General features: G+C 40.6%; 2 protein-coding genes across 6 annotated transcripts in view; both read left to right on the forward strand.

The window, feature by feature from the left end:
* The window catches only part of LOC108261367 (polymeric immunoglobulin receptor), a 38,023-nt gene that overhangs the window by 10,471 nt on the left and 1,018 nt on the right, over nt 1-26,534 (forward strand). Inside the window, exons 5-9 of one of the 2 annotated variants that reach the window (XM_053686369.1) lie at nt 19,615-19,680; nt 19,972-20,037; nt 20,166-20,231; nt 20,526-20,615; nt 20,729-20,976. In XM_053686369.1, the coding sequence (XP_053542344.1) occupies nt 19,615-19,680; nt 19,972-20,037; nt 20,166-20,231; nt 20,526-20,615; nt 20,729-20,787 (347 nt within the window). In that variant the 3' untranslated portion in view covers nt 20,788-20,976. Of the gene's footprint in view, nt 1-19,614; nt 19,681-19,971; nt 20,038-20,165; nt 20,232-20,525; nt 20,616-20,728; nt 20,977-26,534 lie in introns of those variants that run through there. The other variant, XM_053686371.1, reaches the window with a different exon arrangement.
* LOC108254838 (polymeric immunoglobulin receptor) overlaps nt 1-26,534 on the forward strand; it is a 40,359-nt gene that overhangs the window by 2,211 nt on the left and 11,614 nt on the right. For 2 of the 4 annotated variants that reach the window (XM_053686348.1, XM_053686349.1), the window contains exons 3-4: nt 24,946-25,260; nt 25,369-25,680. In XM_053686348.1, coding sequence (XP_053542323.1) covers nt 24,946-25,260; nt 25,369-25,680 — 627 coding nt within the window. Of the gene's footprint in view, nt 1-2,591; nt 2,901-3,008; nt 3,321-3,659; nt 3,750-3,862; nt 4,339-23,975; nt 24,166-24,945; nt 25,261-25,368; nt 25,681-26,534 lie in introns of those variants that run through there. The other 2 variants (XM_053686356.1, XM_053686346.1) reach the window with 2 other exon arrangements.

Raw genomic sequence — 26,534 nt, forward strand, 5'->3', positions numbered from 1 at the left:
TATGTGTATCTGTATGTGTATGTGTATGTGTATCTGTATGTGTATGTGTATGTGTATCTGTATGTGTATGTGTATGTGTATGTGTATCTGTATGTGTATGTGTATCTGTATGTGTATCTGTATGTGTATCTGTATGTGTATGTGTATCTGTATGTGTATGTGTATGTGTATCTGTATGTGTATCTGTATGTGTATGTGTATCTGTATGTGTATGTGTATGTGTATCTGTATGTGTATCTATATGTGTATCTGTATGTGTATGTGTATGTGTATCTGTATCTGTATGTGTATGTGTATCTGTATGTGTATGTGTATGTGTATGTGTATCTGTATGTGTATGTGTATGTGTATGTGTATGTGTATCTGTATCTGTATCTGTATGTGTATGTGTATCTGTATCTGTATCTGTATGTGTATGTGTATGTGTATCTGTATGTGTATCTGTATGTGTATGTGTATCTGTATGTGTATGTGTATGTGTATCTGTATGTGTATCTGTATGTGTATCTGTATCTGTATGTGTATCTGTATGTGTATGTGTATCTGTATGTGTATCTGTATGTGTATGTGTATGTGTATGTGTATCTGTATCTGTATGTGTATCTGTATGTGTATGTGTATCTGTATGTGTATCTGTATGTGTATGTGTATCTGTATGTGTATGTGTATGTGTATGTGTATCTGTATCTGTATCTGTATCTGTATGTGTATGTGTATGTGTATCTGTATGTGTATGTGTATCTGTATGTGTATGTGTATGTGTATGTGTATCTGTATCTGTATGTGTATCTGTATGTGTATCTGTATGTGTATGTGTATCTGTATGTGTATGTGTATGTGTATGTGTATGTGTATGTGTATCTGTATCTGTATGTGTATGTGTATGTGTATGTGTATGTGTATGTGTATCTGTATCTGTATCTGTATGTGTATGTGTATGTGTATGTGTATGTGTATCTGTATCTGTATGTGTATGTGTATGTGTATGTGTATCTGTATGTGTATGTGTATGTGTATGTGTATGTGTATCTGTATGTGTATGTGTATGTGTATGTGTATGTGTATCTGTATGTGTATGTGTATCTGTATGTGTATGTGTATGTGTATGTGTATGTGTATGTGTATGTGTATCTGTATGTGTATCTGTATGTGTATGTGTATGTGTATGTGTATGTGTATCTGTATGTGTATCTGTATGTGTATCTGTATGTGTATGTGTATGTGTATCTGTATGTGTATCTGTATGTTTATCTGTATGTGTATGTGTATCTGTATGTGTATGTGTATGTGTATGTGTATGTGTATGTGTATGTGTATCTGTATGTGTATGTGTATGTGTATCTGTATCTGTATCTGTATGTGTATCTGTATGTGTATGTGTATGTGTATGTGTATCTGTATGTGTATGTGTATCTGTATGTGTATGTGTATGTGTATGTGTATCTGTATGTGTATGTGTATGTGTATCTGTATGTGTATGTGTATCTGTATGTGTATCTGTATGTGTATGTGTATGTGTATCTGTATGTGTATCTGTATGTGTATGTGTATCTGTATGTGTATCTGTATGTGTATCTGTATGTGTATGTGTATCTGTATGTGTATCTGTATGTGTATGTGTATCTGTATGTGTATGTGTATGTGTATCTGTATCTGTATGTGTATCTGTATCTGTATCTGTATGTGTATGTGTATGTGTATGTGTATGTGTATCTGTATGTGTATCTGTATGTGTATGTGTATGTGTATCTGTATCGGTTTAGTTCTCAAAATATCCATTTCAGTATCTGGATAAACTTAAAGTGTAAATGTACAGCATTTATTTTACAGCAAAATACTGTTTTATTAGCATTGGGTTACAGTAAAATACCACAAAACGCAATGCACACTGGGATATCTAATGTTTTAGGCAGAAGTTAGAGCAGTAAAAATTCTCTTTGAGTACCCTCGAGCTGCTGCGGTTAACCTTCAACTGCTCAGGTGTGTCCTGCATCTATTTTATAAGTCGCTTTAGATAAAAGCATCGAGGAAATGTAGTGGATTAGATTTTATTTTCAAATTTACAACATATTACAGGAAGCGCACAGTGATATATTGTAAAAAACAAAACAAAACAAAAAAACTAACTGTAAATAATGTCTACCAGAGTAATTTACTGTAAATATGTTTACAATCATTTGTGAACTATACAAACCTTTCAGGCAAGCTTTCTAAACAAGAGTAGATGAATACTGCACCTCAGATACTGACTTTGTATTTGTATCATTTAGAGCTTTTTATCTGTTCACGTTTTCATTTTCAGTTACATCCTTACTGACGAGGTTAGTGAGTTGTGGACATTAATAAGATGAGGATGTTAGTGAGTTGTGGACATTAATAAGATGAGGATGTTAGTGAGTTGTGGACATTAATAAGATGAGGATGTTAGTGAGTTGTGGACATTAATAAGATGAGGATGTTAGTGAGTTGTGGACATTAATAAGATGAGGATGTTAGTGAGTTGTGGAGTTGGAGGTCGTCTGTAGTTCTGTAGAGTTGCTGCAGATGGTCAATTGTTCATTAACAGATCATTAACTGGTGTGTTTCTACAGGCTGCAGACTGGAAGGAAACAGAGACACAAAACAGATCACTGCATACACAGGAGGTTCAGTACTGCTGCCCTGCTCCTGCACTGACCTCCACACCAAACCTGAGACACTCACATGGAAGAAATACACAAATAACTGGGTAGAGATATCTCCTGAGAGAGAGCAGTACAAAGACAGATTTCAGCTGGTTAATGATCTCTCTTCAGGAAATTTCTCTCTGCTCATATCACACCTGACTGTAGAGGATGGAGGAGATTACAGGTGTAGTCTTAAAGGGAGTGAATACAGAGACTTCAGACTCACTGTTAAAGGTAAATGAGTCATTTTTATTCACAATGCTACTTCAGTGATAATCTCAGGACAGATTAATCTGATGATGTAACAGCAATGCAATATGTTGATGTTTGTTCATTCTCCAGGTTGCACACTGAATAATCAGAGAGTGACTGTGACTGGATACGTGGGACAGTCTGTCCTTCTGCCCTGCTCCTGCTCTGAACTACAAGCCAAACCACACACTTTCAGATGGATCTATTTTAAAGGATCTGATCGCAAAGAAATCTTCCCAAAGGACGAGACAAATCGCTACACAGACAGAGTTCAGATCTTTAATGATCATCTTCCAGGAAATCTCTCTCTACTCATATCACACCTGACTGTAGAGGATGGAGGATGGTACAGGTGTAAGATCAGAAACACTAGCGATACAAACATCCACCTCACAGTAAAAGGTAAAATGATCTTCTGTACGTATATAAACCATCTGTGAAGTTGACTACAGTATGCATCTAAGGAACGAAATATAAAGAAATAGAGGTAGAGGGAGAAAAAGAATCTTATATCAGGAAGCATTTGTACGTAAATATAGATGGAGACTGGATATAGGGAGGATTGTATCTTCTGCTAAGAAAGTCCACAGGAAACGACACGTCTACAAACCCCTTATCACTCATTCTATCAAACTTTTACACTTTCCGTCACTGTCTCCTTTAAAAAGTGTAAAATTCAGTGTAACACATGTAAACAGCGTTAAGGTAATGTTCTGACTGATATTGATGACGTCTCTCCAGAGCGTCTTCCCTTCGTCCCCTTCGCCCTGGTGACTGTGATCTTTCTGCACATCTTCGTGGCTGTGGTCTATTGCAGAACCAGAAAGAAAGGTACACACACTTTCAAGCTCTTGTACTCTTACTATTATGTGGACATTTATCCTCCACTTCCCCGCCATTTTATCTGCATGAACGTAGCTTTTCTTGTTTATTTTACTCTCCAGGTCCTGATAGAGTTCATTACAGCAGAGCTGATGGAGATGGAGCAGTGAGTCTGCAGTAGAGAAGAACTCAATCAGCTGATCCATCAATACATTAATAAACAGATTTATTCATAAATAGACCTGCATAAGTAGTTCTGTAAATACCGGAGCTTCATTTTTTATTCACGATTTGTCCTTTCCAACCATTTAGACGTTCAGCTTTCATTTTCTGCCTAATAATATTTTAACTACATCATAGAATATGTGTGGTTTAGATTTAAAAGTAGATCATTTAGAGTTTTATACCTGATTCTCACATGCTTTTGAAGCCTGCTTCACTTTCACAATATTTACATCATTAAAAACTAGGCACATTGTATTTTTCCCCTCAGAAAATATTGTAATGTTCTTGGTCCTGTATTGTAAATGCGATCAGAACTGATGTATTCTGACTAACACTGGTGCGCTTTCCTTTTTTACTTTTAAAATGAAATAAAATTTCCAGAAAACCACTTTTTTGTGTGTATTTTAGCATTATTTTACACCAAATGTGCCAGAATAAATACACCTGTGTCACATAAATGATTGTAAACTACTTTCCTAGCATTGATCAGCTTCATCTGTGGAGTCCATCTTCCTCTGCAAAGCCGGATGTCCAGTCCATCTCCCAAAACCTGAGAGAGTGATACAGACAGAGACAGACAGACAGAGATGAAAAGAGAGAGACCAACAAAGACAAGACAGACATGTAGAACAGTTGTGGGTGGGCGTGGCTTAAAATACTAATATTCTAATGAACTTATTTGATCCCTCAGTTCAAGACTTCCAGCATCACAGCAGATGAAGGCAACATGAGAAAAAAAACAACACCAGAAAGACACAATGGTCTACAACAGTATAACAAGCAGAGAACAAACGACTAGCGCAAAGGTGATGAAAGCATAAAAAACACAACCGTCTTTAATAATAAAAGAAGATTTAGTGATTAACTGAGGCTGCGTTCACATTACAAGATTCTTTACAAAATACTGATTTTCGCTCAGATCGGATCTGTCCATCTCAACAGTTCACATTTGTAACTACAACTTGTAGGAAGTCATTAAATATATCTATAGCATAAACTGATAAATATGACACTTCATCCTTTCATTAGTATCTCAGAGGAATAACTAAGACTGAAAAGAGATAACACACTCATCATCAAACGCTTTTATCCCGCAGTTAGTCCACTTTTGCTGCCCACTTATTGTTGATGTACAAACATTAGAATAATTATATCTCTATGTTAAATCATTTCATCAGCGCCCCCTTGAGTCTGTGTGTGTTACTGTATCAATGTGTTTGTGTCAACAAACTGGTCTCAAATATATGATAATATACTGTATATGATTATATATATATATATATATATATATATATATATATATATATATATATATATATATATAGTTTTATTTTTATTTAATAGAGCAAATATCAGCATGCAGTATTTATTATATCATGTACACGCCACGGGATATCTAAATGCAAACTAAACAATATGAACAAATCAACGCCAGGGGGCGCCATTAAGTAAGTAAGTAAGTAAGTAAATGAATGAAGGAACGAATGAATGACTATCAAACAAAGAAACAAATAAAAAGATATTTACCATGTACTGAAGTGTAAGGACTACTAAGGCATACAGAATGGAGAAAGTATATGGAACAAAGAAGTGTATAAAGTATTGCAGTTCATTTAAGTGTACACTCTACTGAAGTGTATGAAAGAGTTATATGTAAGTGTAGCACTTGTATGCTCTGATACAACTTTATTGAGCTACTGGACCAGTTCTAGGTTCGGATGGAGTGGGGTAACGGTGAAAAAATTAGACCAGAGACCAGGTTCTTTAAATACAAAAGGCGTCAGTTTACTGAAGGTCAACAAAGGCAATACATTTAACAGACATCAGAACCAATGAATAGTCCTGCAAGTAGCAAAAGGTAGGTAGAACCCACTTTAACCCTTTTTTCCTCAGTCCCTTTCCTTCACCTAGGTCACAAACAATTTGGTTTACCTAGATTATTTTATTAGATTAGACCGGTCTAAGTATTTTATTTTAGGTTAATAGGGTGTGCCTATATTCTCTTTCTCTATTGTCCTTTTTTCTTGAGTTTACTCTTTTTTTCCTTCCCTTACAGGTGAGAAAACATTTATGTCAGTTCCAAATGATGAAACAGAATACAATGTGAAGTAACACATCAGATCCGGTCCAAGTTCAGTTTCACTTATACCTTCAAATTCAGTTAAGATCAGTAAAGTTCAGTTCAGTTCCAAGGGAAAAAAACAACTAGTCACCACAATTCCTTACAGCCATGCTTCAATTTGTTTACATTCAATCACTGTCAAACTGTTTTTAACCATTCTTAATTGTTTCTTACGTGTATGTGTTTTAACTGATTAGCTTATTCATGCATTTTATGAATTATTTATTTGGTGATAATTCAGTGTGGGTGACAGAAGGAATACTGTAGTGTATAGAATACTGAAGTGTACTGAATACTGAAGTGCATGATTTAGTGCTCTTTACTACTTTGCATAAGTTTTGTCCAGTTCTTTGCAATGGACACTCTTTTCTCCTGCATTTAATGACAATGTTTTAAATCTAAATATTGTAGCGAGTTTAGCCAGCAGTGGGCGGAGCACAGACAGACACGGGGCTGTTTAAGTATAAAATGAAATGAATTTATTTACAGTGTGTGATAGTATGTGCGTGCAGGAATGGTCTTTAGGGGGAGGGCTCGTGTGCCGGGGTCGTCCGTGGGCGGTAAGTGCCGCGCTGGAGGTCTTCCGAGAGGCTGGAGTTGGGTTCTGTCCTTCAGCCTCGTCCCGGATACAGCCAAGGGGCGGAGCCTTTGGTCGCGCGCTCTGCAAAAGACACAACACACATTAATCAGTGCACCGGGAGAGTCCTTTCTCCCTTTGCTAGAGGAGGATCGCCCTTTTATACTCTTCCTTCGTCTGCTGAATGGTGGAGAGCAGACGCGCTGCTCATCAGCCGCCAGCCGTGTGTATTTCGGCGGCTTCCCCCCGCCGCCACGCGCTCGCCGGCTGTCCAAAACACTGGGGTGCTGAAGCCGAGCTGTCGCTACACTGAATACTGAAGTGTATGAAATAGTGCTCTTTACTACTTTGCATAAGTTTTGTCCTGTTCGTTGCCAGACATTTAAAAATGTATATTAAAAACATATCATAAGCTTTATTCTGGTGCACTAACCCTGAAAGGCCACTAGATGGAGAAGTCAGATCAGTAATGCAGGAGCCTGTAGATGACTGTCACTGTGTCATGTCAAATCTCATGTGAGACACATAAGATGCATGTTTTTAAGGCATGAATATGATTATTTATACAATAGTTGATTGTTTATTGGCATTAGATCATTTGAAAGGATTTAGAACATAGACTCAGTTCTGCTGTGCAACAGAGATGAGGAACTTCCTCTCATCTATATGTTCAGTGTCATACTGCTATATCTGCACTTCCTGTGTGAGCTGTGAGTGTCATCTATAGAGAGTGTTCATTATGATCAGACTCGGTGCAGCAGTTGGTCAGTGTGTGTTTAGCTCCAGTTCTCTCTTTGGATTAATGTGTGTGTTTGGGTCCTCAGTCAGAATGCAGGTGTGTTTTCTTCTCCTCCTTATACAGCTTCATGTCACTGAAGGTGAGTCTGCTTCTCTCTCTCTCTCTCTCTCTCTCTCTCTCCCGTTTTTAATAATGTCAGTAATATATGTAAGAGTTTATCATTTAATGCCTTTAAAGCATGACGTCATGCAGTAATCTTAAATATGATATGGAAATGAAAAGTACACACTGAACTATTGAAATTATTTGGGTGATTTTTGGAATTTTCCTGTTTGATATCAACCCAAATATAAATATAAATGGGAGAAAATGTTCATTATGGAACTTTTATAAAATGTACTTAGCATTATTAAATAAGAACTTCCTGATAGAGCTTTATTAATCTCCGTCCATGTCCTGGGTTCATGTAGAACGTTGAGTCTCCTTCATCATGATTGGTGTTCTGGTTGTTCCTGCCTCGTCCCCCTACAGTTTCCTCTTGTTCTCTCATTGGCTGTTACTCATCGAGGTTCTTACGGCGTCGTACATGTCTCAAACATGCTTGAACCACTGGGGTGTGAACACTGTTCTCAGAATATGTGGATGACGTCAGTAAACTGCTTACCCGTGTGGTGTGTTCACGCCGTCACTTCCTTCACCAGCAGTCGGCCTCTTCGGTGGTGTGTCACTAAAATAGAAGCGGGTTTATCTGTTCAGAGGAAAATACATGCAGAGTTTCAGTGTCTCAGAGTAACACAAGATAAAATCAGACTAGCCATTGTAGGGAATTTAGCCCGCGGTGGGCGGAGCAACAGTGTTTGTGTTCGGGTCTTGGGGACTACCAATATATATATATATATATATATATATATATATATATATATATATATATATATATATATATATATATATATATTGCAGTATAGCAGGCCTCTAGACTAGAAAGTAGGAGGTGGATAGCCTGTGTTCTGGGTTTTGGTTGACCCCATCAATTTGCCGCACCTGGGCCGAGCAATGCTCCAGGCAGTCGTCCTCTTTCTGCTCCCGGCCGAGGTTCCCCTGCCGGCTCACCTGTTGAAATACAAAGGAGCGTGGGTTAGGGGGTGTGTGTGACTTACCTTCGGCCGAGGCATTCTTCGTGCCCCAGACCATGTAGGCCGGCCGGGCTAGGGCCTCCTTCCTTCGCTGGACTGGTTTCGGCGGGTCTGGAGTGTAGGGGTCCCCTCCGGCAGGCCCGGAGTCTTGACCCTCCTTCGGCATCCCCCGTTGCAGAGAATGCACGGCCAGGCTTCCCTGTCCCAGCCTTCTTGGTGGGTGACCCGTTCGAAGGTCTCGAGGTAGGTGTCGATGTCATCTTCGGGGGTCAGGCGGGGGAGAAGCTGCTGGGCTTCTCGGCCAGGGTCCCGGAATGGCAGGGCCGCTCTCAGGGCCAGCAGCTCCTGGGTAGCCGTGCGCAGGCTTTGGGTGAGCTGCTGTGTTGTGGCCTTCTGCTGGAGGCTAGACTCCATGAGACGCTGTAGTGTGGGGTCCATCTCTCTGTCCTCTCAAAAAAAAAAATTGTTCACTATTGTTCACATAATAGGAGATCTTTTCTTTTGAGTATTTACGTGGGTGTCTCTGCGCTCATGCCCGCATCCTTCACTATTGTAGGGAATTTAGCCGACGGTGGGCAGAGGACAGACACACAGGAGGCCGTTTTAGGGTTGCTTGCGGAGGGATCTTTACGGATGGTGAGGGGAGTGTGGGTGCACGTGTGTGTGTATGTGTGTGTGTGTGTGTGTGTGTGTTGAAGTGCGATTGGGTGGTGAAGGTCTCAGGTGTCTTCGGTTACAACCAGGAAGGGGAGCCTTCACCCACGTCGACTTCGTCTGAAAACACAACAGAAAAACACACAGCAGCGGTTAGCAGACATGCACGTGTCGCAAAATATCGCTTAACACACGCCAGCTACTTGCGCACATGCTCAGAGATCCTCCTCTTCTCTTGTACTTGGAATATCGACCTTTTATACTCTCCCCTCACCCGCTGGATGGTGGAATTCTTTCCGCCCGGTGCACCATTCACGAGCCGTGTGTGTGTCGGCGGCCCTGCCCGGCCACCACGTGCTCTCTGGCCGTCCAAAACATTGGTGGCGTTGCGCAGTCATGGGAGAAACGATCTTTGTTTCCTGTGTGCCGGCCACCAGCCTGTCGCCACACCATGTTGAAGCTTTTAGATCTTGAAATAGTGCTCTTTACTACTTTGCATAAGTTTTGTCCTGTTCTTTGCCAGACATTTAAAAATATATATTAAAAACATATCATAAGCTTTATTCTCTTGCACTAACCCTTAAAGGCAACTAGATGGAGAAGTCAGATCAGTAATTCAGGAGCCTGTAGATGACTGTCACTGTGTCATGTTAAATCTCATGTGAGACACGATAAGATGCATGTTTTTAAGACATGAATATGATTATTTATACAATAGTTGATTGTTTATTGGCATTAGATCATTTGAAAGGATTTAGAACATAGACTCAGTTCTGCTGTGCAACAGAGATGAGGAACTTCCTCTCATCTATATGTTCAGTGTCATACTGCTATATCTGCACTTCCTGTGTGAGCTGTGAGTGTCATCTATAGAGAGTGTTCATTATGATCAGACTCGGTGCAGCAGTTGGTCAGTGTGTGTTTAGCTCCAATTCTCTCTTTGGATTAATGTGTGTGTTTGGGTCCTCAGTCAGAATGCAGGTGTGTTTTCTTCTCCTCCTTATACAGCTTCATGTCACTGAAGGTGAGTCTGCTTCTCTCTCTCTCTCTCTCTCGTTTTTAATAATGTCAGTAAATATATGGAAGAGTTTATAATATAATGCCTTTAAAGCATGACGTCATGCAGTAATCTTACATATGATATGGAAATATAAAGTGCACACTGAACTACTGAAATTATTTGGGTGAGTTTTTGGAGTTTTTCTGTTTGATATCAAACCAAATATAAATATAAATATAAACGTGAGAAAATGTTCATGACGGGATCTTCATAAAACCTGTTAAGAACTTCCTGCTAGAGCTTTATTAATCCCCGCCCATGTCCTGGGTTCATGTAGAACGCTGAGTCTCCTTCATCATGATTGGTGTTCTGGTAGTTCCTGCCTCGTCCCCCTACAGTTTCCGCTTGCGCTCTCATTGGCTGTTACTCATCGAGGTTCTTACGGCATCGTACATGTCTCAAACATGCTTGAAACACTGGGGTGTGAACACTGTTCTCAGAATATGTGGATGATGTCAGTAAACTGCTTACCCGTGTGATGTGTTCACGCCGTCACTTCCTTCACCAGCAGTCGTCCTCTTCGGTGGTGTGTCACTAAAATAGAAGCGGGTTTATCTGTTCAGAGGAAAATACATGCAGAGTTTCAGTGCCTCAGAGTAACACAAGATAAAATCAGACTAGCCATGTTGTAGCTTTTAGATCTTTGTATCAGATATAACTCCTGTTAAATTACAATTAAATTCCTGCTGAATCTTCACACATTTTATTTCCAGTTAAAAGCGCATGTGAGCATTGTGTAGTTTGTGTTCTGTGGATTAACACTTGACCATGGGTGTGACAAATGATGAGAGACTTTTACATTCAAACTGATAAACACTCAATAATCTCTTTCATTTGTATAAATGTGAGAAATGTTTGTTTTTCCTGCGTCACAAGCCTCTAAACATTTTTGGCTGTCTCAGTAGAAACGTCATTTGAGGAAACCACAGGTCTGTAACTGTGCTTGTGTACTAAGGATGTTAGTGAGTTGTGGACATTAATAAGATGAGGATGTTAGTGAGTTGTGGACATTAATAAGATGAGGATGTTAGTGAGATGTGGAGTTGGAGGTTGTCTGTAGTTCTGTAGAGTTGCTGCAGATGGTGAACTGCTCATTAACAGATCATTAACTGGTGTGTTTCTACAGGCAGCAGACTGAAAGGAAAGGGAAGGACAAAACTGATCACTGCATACACAGGAGGTTCAGTACTGCTGCCCTGCTCCTGCACTGACCTCCACACCAAACCTGAGGCACACACATGGAAGAAATACACAAATGAAACTAATAACTGGGTAGAGATATCTCCTGAGAGAGAGCAGTACAAAGGCAGATTTCAGCTGGTTAATGATCTCTCTTCAGGAAATCTCTCTCTGCTCATATCACACCTGACTAAAGAGGATGGAGGAGATTACAGGTGTAGTCTTAATGAGAGTGAAAACAGAGACTTCAGACTCACTGTTAAAGGTAAATGAGTCATTTTTATTCACAATGCTGCTTCAGTGATAATCTCAGGACAGATTAATCTGATGATGTAACAGCAATGCAATATGTTGATGTTTGTTCATTCTACAGGTTGCAAACTGACTGTGACTGGATACGTGGGACAGTCTGTCCTTCTGCCCTGCTCCTGCTCTGAACTACAAGCCAAACCACACACTGTCAGATGGGTCTATATTAAAGGATCTGACCGCAAAGAAATCTTCCCAAAGGACGAGACAAATCGCTACACAGACAGAGTTCAGATCTTTAATGATCATCTTCCAGGAAATTCTCTACTCATATCACACCTGACTGTAGAGGATGGAGGATGGTACAGGTGTAAGATAAGAAACACTAGCGATACAAACATCCACCTCACAGTAAAAGGTAAAACGACCTTCTGTATATAAACTATATGTGAAATTGACTACAGTATGTGTCTAAGGAAAAAAATAGAGGTAACATCAAACATAAAATAAGAAATAAAATGTAATCTGACCAATCAGAATGGAGAATTCAAACCCCCATGTGTCCTTCTCACTTCTCTTCTGTTCCACAAACCCAGATCCTCACACCATCATCATCATCATCTGTAATGCTGTTGGGGTTCTGCTGCTGCTGCTGCTGATACTCGGAGGAGTCATGTACTGGAAACACAGAGGTACACACACACACACACACACACAGTCTTACTCTGTCTGGTTTCATTCTGTAGGACAGAGACGAGGACAGACCGAGACCGGTGATGGACAAACAGGACAGAGGATACAGCAGAAGAAGCAGGTGAATACACACATCCATGTGGTGTGTGTGTGAGAGAGAGTTTGGTTTAATGCAACATGTTTTTTCTCTACAGAATGATTGTGATGTTCTGTACACAGCTATAAATCCACAAACTAAACGCAACAAAGCAGAAGAAAAGGTGTGTATCATTCTAAAACTGTGTATCTTACGTGTGTGTGTGTGTGTAATAACACATTGTTCATGTTTATTCCTGCAGGATGATGTGACGTACTCGATTGTAGTCCACAGTAACACTGTGAGAGCAGCACACACTCCAGTGGAATCAGGAGATACTGCAGTATATGCCAGCATCAAAACTAACTAACACACACACGCACACGCGCGCACACACACACGCACACGCGCGCACACACACACACGCACGCACACACACTCTCTCTCTCTCCGTTTGTACTATATTTGTGAGGTTTTCGCACTGCTTTATTCCAAAGTGTCTACAACTCCTATTAATTTTTAAAAATCTTTTATATCTACTGATAGTTTTCTATATCTGAAGTATAATAAAGCTTTTTTTGCCTTTACATATTCATCATTTTTATCTTCTGTATTGTGGTTAGATCTTTAAAGCAGCAGTTTGATCCACATCTCCAACTTCAAGCTCTCTGCTGAAACTGTGAGAGCATCACGGGGGTCTTTTAGGAAATCATTTCGAGCAGAAGGAACTCTGTCTCGGCCGCAGCTGAGGTGATTCCTGGGCCGTAAAAATAAAGATCCTGTTTTTATAAGAGATATTTGAAACGATTCGATTCTTTTAGGTCTATACACACCTGTAAAAATGACTAAAGCTCACGGCGTTGGATTAAATAGACTTCATTGTTGTTTTTAGCTTCAACAGTTTTTGTGCATGTTTATTTCTATTTCATAAATAAATAATAAAATCTGAAAAGCTCACTGTGGACTGTCTTCTTCTTCTGTTTACTAGCCATTATCACTGTTCACTGGCCATGATGAGAGATTATCCACATTATCAGTGTTTATTAGCCGTTATCGCGTCCATCAGTAATTATTACTATTTACCAGCGTTTATAATCGATGGTCAGCATTTTCCGGCATGCAGGCGCTACGAATTTTCGCATCATAGGCCGTCAAATGCTGACTAACCGGCGAGTCAGTGTAGAGAACACAGGGTTACGTGGACAGAGGAGCGTAGCTGATTGGCTGCTGCACGGCGTCGAGGGAGCCAATCAGCGCTCAGACAGAGTTTCATGGCTGAAATAGGCATTCGGTGGAAAAAAAAACCTCCACTCTAAACAGGTCTGGTTTTATCCAGCCTCTGAGTGTGTTTAATGACAGGCTTTGTTTTGGGGAGAAATATTATAATTACACACATTTCGGTCTTATTTTCGCACAATGGTGATTTGAATAAAGTCACACTTTAGATTAATAAGAGAGATGTAAAATTACTGTGTAACTCACCTCGTAGAGACACTGGTTATAATTAAGATCCGGGATCTAACAGAGTATATATATAAAAACACCAAAAACCACCATCGACTTTCACCAAGTTTGTTGTGTATCATACAAATATAATACACACTTATATTTACACACAATAAACTCACACACAGAGTCTTTCTTGCAGTGAGAAAGTCTCTTTACAGAAATATACACAGCGGATTATAGTCTTTTTGGATCGTCCTCACCCGTTCCTCAGTCCAAAGGTGAGAAGATCCACTTTTCCGCCGGATTAATGAAACTCGCTGGTGAATCCTCCCGAGCAGTAACACAATAGGAGGGAAAAGGTATTCCTTCAGAGGAGATATCCACCGAAGATGTTCCTTCAGCAGGAAACCATGACCATAATCCATAGAGATGATACACTGATCAGCTGAGCGCGCTCCTTCTGCCGTCTCTCTCCCGGTTTAAACTTTACTTCCGTAAACAATACGCACCGTTACGTGATGACGTAACCAGCGCTGAGTCCACATAGAGTCTCGCGATAACACGAATGCGGAAGTAAACAGTGTGGATGATGGTAGCTAGACAGTGCTGATAGCTAATGTGCTATTAATTAAAATAATTAAACACACAGGTATATATCAACATGGACATTATGTGGCATAAATAATAAAATACAAAATAGAATAAAAAAGAAGCTCAGAAACGGACGGAGGCATTACAGTAGAGTGCAGTGCAGTGCATTGTTATTTACAAACACAGCGCAGGTTCTCTGCAACAGGTGGACGTAATTACACACTGTGAACGCGCACGCGTCCCTTTTCTCCATCGCCAGCGCGCTCCCGGTGGAGTCACGTGACCAGGTGCACGCTTTAATCCCGCAGTTAGTCCAGTTTTGCTGCCCGTTTATTGTTGATGTACAAACATTAGAATGATTATATCTCTATATTAAATCAGCTCATCAGCGCCCCCTTGAGTCTGTGTGTTACTGTATCAATGCGTTCGTGTCAATAAACTGGACTCAAATATATGATAATATACCGTGTATGATTATATAAATATATAGTTTTATTTTTTATTTAATAGAGCAAAGATCAGCATACAGTATTTAGTATCTCACGTACACACCACGGGATTTCAACTAAATGCAAACTAAGCAATATTAACAAATCAACGCCAGGGGGCGGCATTAAGTAAGTAAGTATTAAGTAAATGAATGAAGGAACGAATGAACGACAAACAAACAAACAAATAAGATGTTTACCATAAACTGAAGTGTAAGGACTACTAAAGCACACAGAATGGAGAAAGTATATGGAACGAAGAAGTGTATAAAATATTGTAGTTCGTTGAAGTGTACTTAATACTGTATTGTATGAGTTAGTGCTCTTTACTACTTTGCATAAGTTTTATCCCGTTCTTTGCAATGGACACTATTTTCTGCAATTTATGACACACTGTTATAGACACACACACACACACACACACACACACACACACACACACACACACATATATATATATATAACATATTAAGCTTTATTCTTGTGCACTAACCAGGAAAGGCCACTAGATGGAGAAGTCAGATCAGTAATGCAGGAGCCTGTAGATGACTGTCACTTTGTCATGTCAAATCTCATGTGCAAAATGTAAGACACGATAAGATGCATGTTTTTAACACATGACAATGATTATTTATACAATAGTTGATTGTTTATTGGCATTAGATCATTTGAAAGGATTTAGAACATAGACTCAGTTCTGCTGTGCAACAGACATGAGAAACTTCCTCACATCTATATGTTCAGTGTCATACTGCTATATCTGCACTTCCTGTAGTAGCTGTGAGTGTGAATGTGATCTATAGAGTGTGTTCATTATGTGGCAAATCGGGGATGTGGACCAATGCCCCCACCTCCATCACGTGGCATTGGTCTTCGAAATGCCCAGGTTCCCCGCAATGCCAGCACACTGATGCAGGCTTTACTCCCACACCTGCGGCCCGAGATTCACACACCTGGGGAGAGAAAAGACAGGAACAGGGGGAGAGGGAGGGGGAGGGAAAGCAAGGATTCGGGGAACTGGTTTCAGGGGGGTTGGCACTGGTTTTCATGGTGCTATGAGAAAGAAGGCGAGAGAGAGAGCGAGAGAGAGAAGAAAGGGGTTTGCCTTCCCCCAGTTACACCACCAGATGTTCCTCTGCCAGCTGGACTGCCTGGTCGAGTGACGCCGCTCAGTGCTACTGGACCCACTCCGCCATAACTTCTAGAAGACAAACTGTTCCAACACCATGAGGTTGAGCACATCTTCGGAGCTGCGCCCCTCAGACAGCAGCCACCTTCGCCAGGTGTCCCTGAGCTTCTGGGTGAACACAAACAGGTGGCCAAGCTCGTGGAGGGTCGGCAAGTGGAAACGCTGACGGTCCTGTTCAAGGATAACGCCGACCCATTGCAAAATTACCCATTTATGTCTGGGTACTCCAGCATCTTGGTGACCTGCAGCTGCTCGGCAGCAAGTTGGGCTTCTCCGATCAGGATCGGCAACAGGCAGGCCACCGACTGGGCAATGGGCGAGCCCCATGCCTCCAAGGAGCGTTCATACAGCTGCAAGGATGTTTCAGAGTCGTCCTGCATTTCTATCTTAGCTCTGGTGAGTGTGACCTCTGCCTGCGGGGAGGCGTAATGTCCTGGGTCCTCATTATTGTAGTTTTATAAAAAAAAAGCCGATAAACAAAACAGATTATAAAACATTCAAGTCAGGGGGCAAAAGATGTACATATCTTGTGGTTATTTCAGTGGAAAAATGAATCAGCGTTTGTCTACATTTCTGAGGCAGCTGTCATGACAGAACCGACCCCCCCCTTCCCCCAAAGGCACCACTGCCAGAGTGCCAGAAAACACTCCCTCCCCCCGTGGTCCTGGCCTTCTCGACAAAATGTCTTTACAGCCCCTTAGGTCCCGAGGCAGGGCGTTGTCCAACAGATAGCAGGCTCCTCAAGGAGCCGAGGGGCAGGTATGAGGTTGGGGCAGTAGACAGCACCAAGCTGTGGGAAGCTGGGTTATCAGCTTCAGCAGAGTGAGAAGGCAGAGCGACGTCCTCAACTGAGCAGGAAGACGGAGCGACGCCCCCAACCGATCAGGAAGGCGGAGTGACGTCCTCAACCGAGCAGGAAGGTGGAGCGACGTCCTCAACCGAGCAGGAAGGCGGAGCGACGTCCGCAGTGGAGGCTGGCGTAGTGACATCCTAGGCAGAAAAGGGAAGAAAAGCAGAGCTCATGGTCGCACCGGGAGGTGGAGCAACTTCATCCACTGAACAGGGATGCTGAGCTCTGTCCTCAGACGAGCAGGGAGGCTGAACGACATTCTCTGTGACTTGGCATGCTTGACGAGATCCACAGTGGGGGAGGGAGAGTGGGAGATGGTTCCAACCTGGTTGGAAGGCTCCCCTTTGGCATACCCCATGACAGGGTACATCACGTCGAGCCATTCCCAGTTGTTTATATTTAGGGACAATTTTCCTTCTTTCTCCCACCCCGGCTTTTCCTTTTCATAAAGGGCCTCTTGGATTCTGAAAAGATCTGCTGCATCCATGTTGAAGTCTTACGTTCTGTCACGATTTCAAGGTGGAGACAGACGTATGTGCAGATTAGAATTTTAATTAATATCAAAGCAAAACACAAAACAAGAACTATGAACAGGCAGCAAAACACTAAGGTAAAGAATAACCGTGAAACAAAGACCATAAACACAGACAACGGTAAAGGAAGACAAACGTAAGACAAGGAGTGCAGTGCAAACGTGGTTATATTCACATAGGTGCTCACTAACATGACGTGATTCAGATGCAGATGGTCATGTGACTGTGATACAGTGAGGTGCAGTGCATGCTGGGAACTGTAGTTCAGAGTTCCTTCTCTGATATACATGACCAAAAGTTCATACTATTACGACTTACCACAAAAGCTTGTTAAATGTGTGGTTTTGCGGGGACATACAGAGCTGAGGGCAGTTACGGGGTATTTCCAGCTTCCTGTAGAAATCTTTTTGGAGTGGGGGACGGGGTAATTTGTGGCACAATCCTGCACCATGTTATGTTGCACAACAGATAGGAGAGACATTCTCACTTCTCTCTGGTCAGCGATGAACTGCTAAATTTGCACTTCCTGTGTGAGCACTTCCTGTAAAGGTGTGAATGAAGTAATGTAATAAACGTCCAGTGTGTGACCTATAGAGTGTGTTCATTATGATCAGACTCGGTGCAGCAGTTGGTCAGTGTGTCTTTAGCTCCAGTTCTCTCTTTGGATTAATGTGTGTGTTTGGGTCCTCAGTCAGAATGCAGGTGTGTTTTCTTCTCCTCCTTATACAGCTTCATGTCACTGAAGGTGAGTCTGCCAATCTTTCTCTTTTTTCTCTCTCTTTTTTTAACTTGGGTGAGCTTTTGGAGTTTTTCTGTTTGCCATCAAATCAAATATAAATTTAAATATAAACTTGAGAAAATGTTCATTATGGAACTTTTATAAAATGTACTTAGCACTTATTAAATAAGAACTTCCTGCTAGAGCTTTATTAATCCCCGCCCATGTCCTGGGTTCATGTAGAACACTGAGTCTCCTTCATCATGATTGGTGTTCTGGTTGTTCCTGCCTCGTCCCCCTACAGTTTCCTCTTGCTCCCTCATTGGCTGTTACTCATCGAGGTTCTTACAGCGTCGTACATGTCTCAAACATGCTTGAACCACTGGGGTGTGAACACTGTTCTCAGAATATGTGGATGACGTCAGTAAACTGCTTACCCGTGTGGTGTGTTCACGCCGTCACTTCCTTCACCAGGCGTTGTCCTCTTCGGTGGTGTGTCACTAAAATAGAAGCGGGTTTATCTGTTCAGAGGAAATTACATGCAGAGTTTCAGTGCCTCAGAGTCACACAAGATAAAATCAGACGAGCCATGTAGTAGCTTTTAGATCTTTGTATCAGATATAACTCCTGTTAAATTACAGTTAAATTCCTGCTGAATTTAATATGAAATTTAATTGTGAAATACACAAATGAAACTAACTGGGTAGAGATATCTCCTGAGAGAGAGCAGTACAAAGACAGATTTCAGCTGGTTAATGATCTCTCTTCAGGAAATCTCTCTCTGCTCATATCACACATGACTGTAGGGGATGGAGGAGATTACAGGTGTAGTCTTAACAATACTGTATTCAGAAACCTCAGACTCACTGTTAAAGGTAAATGAGTCATTTTTATTCACAATGCTACTTCAGTGATAATCTCAGGACAGATTAATCTGATGATGTAACAGCAATGCAATATGTTGATGTTTGTTCATTCTCCAGGTTGCACATTAATATACTATAATTATATTAATATAATTAATAGCATTAATATACATGTTCCTGGATTGTCTTTAATAAAGAACACGCTGAGTTTACACACTTGTGTCCTGCCTTCACTCACTGCACATCACACTCTTTATTTATAACTTATTAAACCTTTTTCTCCTTGCAGACGCACCAACAAGACCTTCAACATACAGACCAGTCATCACAACAAATTCACCTAATCCTGAACCAGGTACCACACACCACTGATACACACTGGAATGAAAAGTCTTTGTGAGTACGTTAGTACATCAGCTCACAGCAAGAAACACACACTAACTTTATCTGGTCTTTCACTTCCTGTACGTGTCACAACAAAAGCTACAAAACCAACCCCAGTGGTCAATGACAACACAACCACACGCTCTGAAACATCTTCTGTGAAAGGTAAAAGATAGACAACTCTTTATAAGAGCTAAAAATGATCCAGATGTTTAGTAAATAAAGCAGTAAAGCTTAAAATTAGTCTTAGATTATGTGGAGCATCCACCAGACCTCTTCCTGTGAATGAGCCGTTACTATAGAAACGATAACGTATCAGAACGACAGCATTAATATACATGTTCCTGGATTGTCTTTAATAAAGAACACGCTGAGTTTACACACTTGTGTCCTGCCTTCACTCACTGCACATCACACTCTTTATTTATAACTTATTAAACCTTTTTCTCCTTGCAGACGCACCAACAAGACCTTCAACATCCAGACCAGTGATCACAACAACTTCACCTAATCCTGAACCAGGTACCACACACCACTGATACACACTGGAATGAAAAGTCTTTGTGAGTACGTTAGTACATCAGCTCACAGCAAGAAACACACACTAACTTCATCTGGTCTTTCACTTCCTGTACGTGTCACAACAAAAGCTACAAAACCAACCCCAGTGGTCAATGACAACACAACCGCACCCTCTGAAACATCTTCTGAAACAGGTATTGATCAATACACTGCATTATCTTCTGTTCATTTAAGATGCACTTACTGTGTTACATCATAATACATAAATGTTAATTTGTGTAATTATGTGAAGACTGGATATAGGGAGGATTGTATCTTCTGCTAAGAAATTCCACAGGAAACGACACGTCTGCAAACCCCTTATCACTCATTCTATCAAACGTTTACACTTTCCGTCACTGTCTCCTTTAAAAAGTGTAAAATTCATTGTAACACATGTAAACAGCGTTAAGGTAATGTTCTGACTGATATTGATGACGTCTCTCCAGAGCGTCTTCCCTTCGTCCCCTTCGCCGTGGTGACTGTGATCTTTCTGCACATCATCGTGGCTGTGGTCTATTGCAGAACCAGAAAGAAAGGTACACACACTTTCAAGCTCTTGTACTCTTACTACTTTGTGGACATTTATCCTCCACTTCCCCGAAATTTTATCTGCATGAACGTAGCTTTTCATGTTTATTTTACTCTCCAGGTCCTGATAGATTTTATTACAGCAGAGCTGATGGAGATGGAGCAGTGAGTCTGCAGTAGAGAAGAACTCGATCAGCTGACCATCAACACACTAATAAACAGATTTATTCATAAATAGTCCTGCATAAGTAGTTCTGTAAATACCGGAGCTTCATTTTTTATTCAAGATTTGTTCTTTCCAACCTTTTAGACTTTCAGCTTTCATTTTCTGCCTAATAATATTTTAATTAATCATAGAATATGTGTGATGAGAGCATAAAAAACACAACCGTCTTTAATAATAAAAGAAGATTTAGTGATTAACTGAGGCCGCGTTCACATTACAAGTTTCTTTACAAAATACTGATTTTCACTCAGATCGGATCTGTCCATCTCAACAGTTCACATTTGTAACTGCAACTTGTAGGAAGTCATTAAATATATCTATAGCATAAACTGATAAATATGACACTTCATCCTTTCATTAGTATCTCAGAGGAATAACTAAGACTGAAAAGAGATAACACACTCATCATCAATCTGTATGTAGACACACCACCGATGACCTCGCAAAGAAAACAAACACGACTCTGGAGGAGTCTGGAACATTCCACAGCCACAAGTACAAATGTGTATCAGCTGAGTGGAGTACAAGTTTGAAAGAATAAACATCACCCACCTTGATAAAAGGTTCTCCACTCTCAACATCTCATCCTGCTCTTTCTCCTCACGTCTGCACAGAACCAAAACCCGACTTCTCCTCCAACTCCTTCTCCTTCACGGTGGAGTCACGTGACCCGCAGTTAGTCCACTTTTGCTGCCCGCTTAATGTTGATGTACAAACATTAGAATAATTATATCTCTATATTTAATCGCCTCATCAGCGCCCCCTTGAGTCTGTGTGTGTTACTGTATCAATGTGTTCGTGTCAATACACTGGTCTCAAATATATGATAATATACTGTGTATGATATATATATAAATATATATATATATATATATATATATATATATATATATATATATATATATATATATATATATATATATATATATATATATAATTTCATTTTTATTTAATAGAGCCAAGATCAGCATACAGTATTTAGTATCTCATGTACACACCACGGGATATCATCTAAATGCACCCTCCTACCTCAACTCTCTTTTGTCTCTTTGGACAAAAGCGTCTGCTAAGTGCATAAACGTAAATGTAATGTAAATGCAAACTAAACAATATTAACAAATCAACGCCAGGGGGCGCCATTAAGTAAGTAAGTAAGTAAATGAATGAAGGAACGAATGACTGACTATCAAACAAGGAAACAAATAAAAAGATATTTACCATGTACTGAAGCGTAAGGACTACTAAGGCATACAGAATGGAGAAAGTATATGGAACAAAGAAGTGCATAAAGTATTGCGGTTCATTTAAGTGTACACACTACTGAAGTGTATGAAAGAGTTATATGTAAGTGTAGCACTTGTATGCTCTGATACAAATTTATTGAGCTATTGGACCAGTTCTAGGTTCGGATGGAGTGGGGTAACGGTGAAAAAATTAGACCAGAGACCAGGTTCTTTAAATACAAAAGGCGTCAGTTTACTGAAGGTCAACAAAGGCAATACATTTAACAGACATCAGAACCAATTAATAGTCCTGCAAGTAGCAAAAGGTAGGTAGAACCCACTTTAACCCTTTTTTCCTCAGTCCCTTTCCTTCACCTTGGTCACAAACAATTTGGTTTACCTAGATTATTTTATTAGATTAGACCGGTCTAAGTATTTTATTTTAGGTTAATAGGGTGTGCCTATATTCTCTTTCTCTATTGGCCTTTTTTCTTGAGTTTACTCTTTTTTTCCTTCCCTTACAGGTGAGAAAACATTTATGTCAGTTCCAAATCAAAGTCAATTCAAGTAAAACACTTTTAACCCTAGAATCGTAATATTCACAATGATGAAACAGAATACAATGTGAAGTAACACATCAGATCCGGTCCAAGTTCAGTTTCACTTATACCTTCAAATTCAATTAAGATCAGTAAAGTTCAGTTCAGTTCCAAGGGAAAAAAAACAACTAGTCACCACAATTCCTTACAGGCATGCTTCAATTTGTTTACATTCAATCACTTTCAAACTGTTTTTAACCATTCTTAATTGTTTCTTACGTGTATGTGTTTTAACTGATTAGCTTATTCATGCATTTTATGAATTATTTATTTGGTGATAATTCAGTGTGGGTGACAGAAGGAATATTGTAGTGTACTGAATACTGAAGTGTACTGAATACTGAAGTGTATGATTTAGTGCTCTTTACTGCTTTGCATAAGTTTTGTCCAGTTCTTTGCAATGGACACTCTTTTCTCCTGCATTTAATGACATAATGTTTTAAATCTAAATATTGTAGCGAGTTTAGCCAGCAGTGGGCGGAGCACAGACAGACACGGGGCTGTTTAAGTATAAAATGAAGTGAATTTATTTACAGTGTGTGATAGTATGTGCGTGCAGGAATGGTCTTTAGGGGGAAGGGCTCGTGTGCCGGGGTCGTCCGTGGGCGGTAAGTGCCGCGCTGGAGGTCTTCCGAGAGGCTGGAGTTGGGTTCTGTCCTTCAGCCTCGTCCCGGATACAGCCAAGGGGCGGAGCCTTTGGTCGCGCGCTCTGCAAAAGGCACAACACACATTAATCAGTGCACCGGGCGAGTCCTCTCTCCCTTTGCTAGAGGAGGATCGCCCTTTTATACTCTTCCTTCGTCTGCTGGATGGTGGAGAGCAGACGCGCTGCTCATCAGCCGCCAGCCGTGTGTATTTCGGCGGCTTCCCCCCGCCGCCACGCGCTCGCCGGCTGTCCAAAACACTGGGGTGCTGAAGCCGAGCTGTCGCTACACTGAATACTGAAGTGTATGAAATAGTGCTCTTTACTACTTTGCATACGTTTTGTCCTGTTCGTTGCCAGACATTTAAAAATGTATATTAAAATCATTTCATTAGCTTTATTCTGGTGCACTAACCCTGAAAGGCCACTAGATGGAGAAGTCAGGTCAGTTATTCAGGAGCCTGTAGATGACTGTCACTGTGTCGTGTCAAATCTCATGTGAGACACGATAAGATGCATGTTTTTAAGGCATGACAGTGATTATTTATACAATAGTTGATTGTTTATTGGCATTAGATCATTTGAAAGGATTTAGAACATAGACTCAGTTCTGCTGTGCAACAGACATGAGGAACTTCCTCTCATCTATATGTTCAGTGTCATACTGCTATATCTGCACTTCCTGTGTGAGCTGAGAGTGTGAGTGTCATCTCTAGAGTGTGTTCATTATGATCAGACTCGGTGCAGCAGTTGGTCAGTGTGTGTTTAGCTCCAATTCTCTCTTTGGATTAATGTGTGTGTTTGGGCCCTCAGTCAGAATGCAGGTGTGTTTTCTTCTCCTCCTTATACAGCTTCATGTCACTGAAGGTGAGTCTGCTTCTCTCTCTCTCTCTCTCTCTCTCTCTCTCTCTCTCTCTCTCTCTCTCTCTCTCTCTCTCTCTCTCTCCCGTTTTTAATAATGCCAGTAAATATATGGAAGAGTTTATAATATAATGCCTTTAAAGCATGACGTCATGCAGTAATCTTACGTATGATATGGAAATATAAAGTGCACACTGAACTACTGAAATTATTTGGGTGAGTTTTTGGAGTTTTTCTGTTTGATATCAAACCAAATATGAATATGAATATAAACATGAGAAAATGTTCATGACGGGATCTTCATAAAACCTGTTAAGAACTTCCTGCTAAAGCTTTATTAATCCCCACCCATGTCCTGGGTTCATGTAGAACACTGAGTCTCCTTCATCATGATTGGTGTTCTGGTTGTTCCTGCCTCGTCCCCCTACAGTTTCCTCTTGCTCTCTCATTGGCTGTTACTCATCGAGGTTCTTACGGTGTCGTACATGTCTCAAACATGCTTGAAACACTGGAGTGTGAACACTGTTCTCAGAATATGTGGATGACGTCAGTAAACTGCTTACCCGTGTGGTGTGTTCACGCCGTCACTTTCTTCACCAGCAGTCGTCCTCTTCGGTGGTGTGTCACTAAAATAGAAGCGGGTTTATCTGTTCAGAGGAAAATACATGCAGAGTTTCAGTGCCTCAGAGTAACACAGGATAAATCAGACTAGCCATGTTGTAGCTTTTAGAATAAAGTACAATTGAACTGCTCATTAACAGATCATTAACTGGTGTGTTTCTACAGGCTGCAGACTGGAAGGAAACGGAGAGACAAAACCAATCACTGCATACACAGGAGGTTCAGTACTGCTGCCCTGCTCCTGCACTGACCTCCACACCAAACCTGAGACACACACATGGAAGAAATATACAGATGGAAATAACTGGGTAGAGATATCTCCTGAGAGAGAGCAGTACAAAGGCAGATTTCAGCTGGTTAATGGTCTCTCTTCAGGAAATCTCTCTCTGCTCATATCACACCTGACTGAAGAGGATGGAGGAGTTTACAGGTGTAGTCTTAAAGGGAGTGAAAACAGATATTTCAGACTCACTGTTAAAGGTAAATGAGTCATTTTCATTCACAATGCTACTTCAGTGATAATCTCAGGACAGATTAATCTGATGATGTAACAGCAATGCAATATGTTGATGTTTGTTCATTCTCCAGGTTGCACACTGAATCGTCAGACAATGACTGTGACTGGATACGTGGGACAGTCTGTCCTTCTGCCCTGCTCCTGCTCTGAACTACAAGCCAAACCACACACTTTCAGATGGGTCTATTTTAAAGGATCTGACCGCAAAGAAATCTTCCCAAAGGACGAGACAAATCGCTACACAGACAGAGTTCAGATCTTTAATGATCATCTTCCAGGAAATCTCTCTCTGCTCATATCACACCTGACTGTAGAGGATGGAGGATGGTACAGGTGTGAGACCAGAAACACTGACTTTAAAGACATCTTAGTCAAATTTAAAGGTAAAATGATCTCATGTATATAAACTATATGTGAAGTTGACTACAGCGTGTATCTAAGGAAATGTAACATCTTTAATAAATTTGTGGACTACTAATGTATAATAAAATGATGTGGAGTAAACATTCCAACTTAATACCTCAAAATACGATCTGAAACTGAAAAAATACAGTTAGGTTTTACTTTCCACACATATTTCAATGATTTCGCATATATAGATATAGATAAATGTTGATAATATGTTGATATGACATATAAACCGACGCTTTCTCACGCTTTTGATGTTCAGGTGAGGTCACAGACCAAATGTTGTTGTACAGCTGAAAGCATTGAGGGAAGCTTTGCTCGGCTGGCTGTCTTACACGAGAACAGCTTGTCGCGCCTCGGTTTGAACTACTGACCTCTGATTCCCGCATTTTCTCTTGGAATGACTTTCTCTTTCACTTCTCACTACGGTTCCTGGATTGTCTTTAATAAAGAACACGCTGAGTTTACACACTTGTGTCCTGCCTTCACTCACTGCACATCACACTCTTTATTTATAACTTATTAAACCTTTCTCTCCTTGCAGACGCACCAACAAGACCTTCAGCATCCAGACCAGTGATCACAACAACTTCACCTAATCCTGAACCAGGTACCACACACCACTGATACACACTGGAATGAAAAGTCTTTGTGAGTACGTTAGTACATCAGCTCACAGCAACAAACACACACTAACTTTATCTGGTCTTTCACTTCCTGTACGTGTCACAACAAAAGCTACAAAACCAACCCCAGTGGTCAATGACAACACAACCGCACGCTCAGAAACATCTTCTGAAACAGGTAATGATCAATACACTGCATTATC

This window comes from Ictalurus punctatus, chromosome 2 (genome assembly GCF_001660625.3).
Source record: "Ictalurus punctatus breed USDA103 chromosome 2, Coco_2.0, whole genome shotgun sequence".
In the NCBI taxonomy this organism is placed as follows: Eukaryota; Metazoa; Chordata; class Actinopteri; order Siluriformes; family Ictaluridae; genus Ictalurus; species Ictalurus punctatus.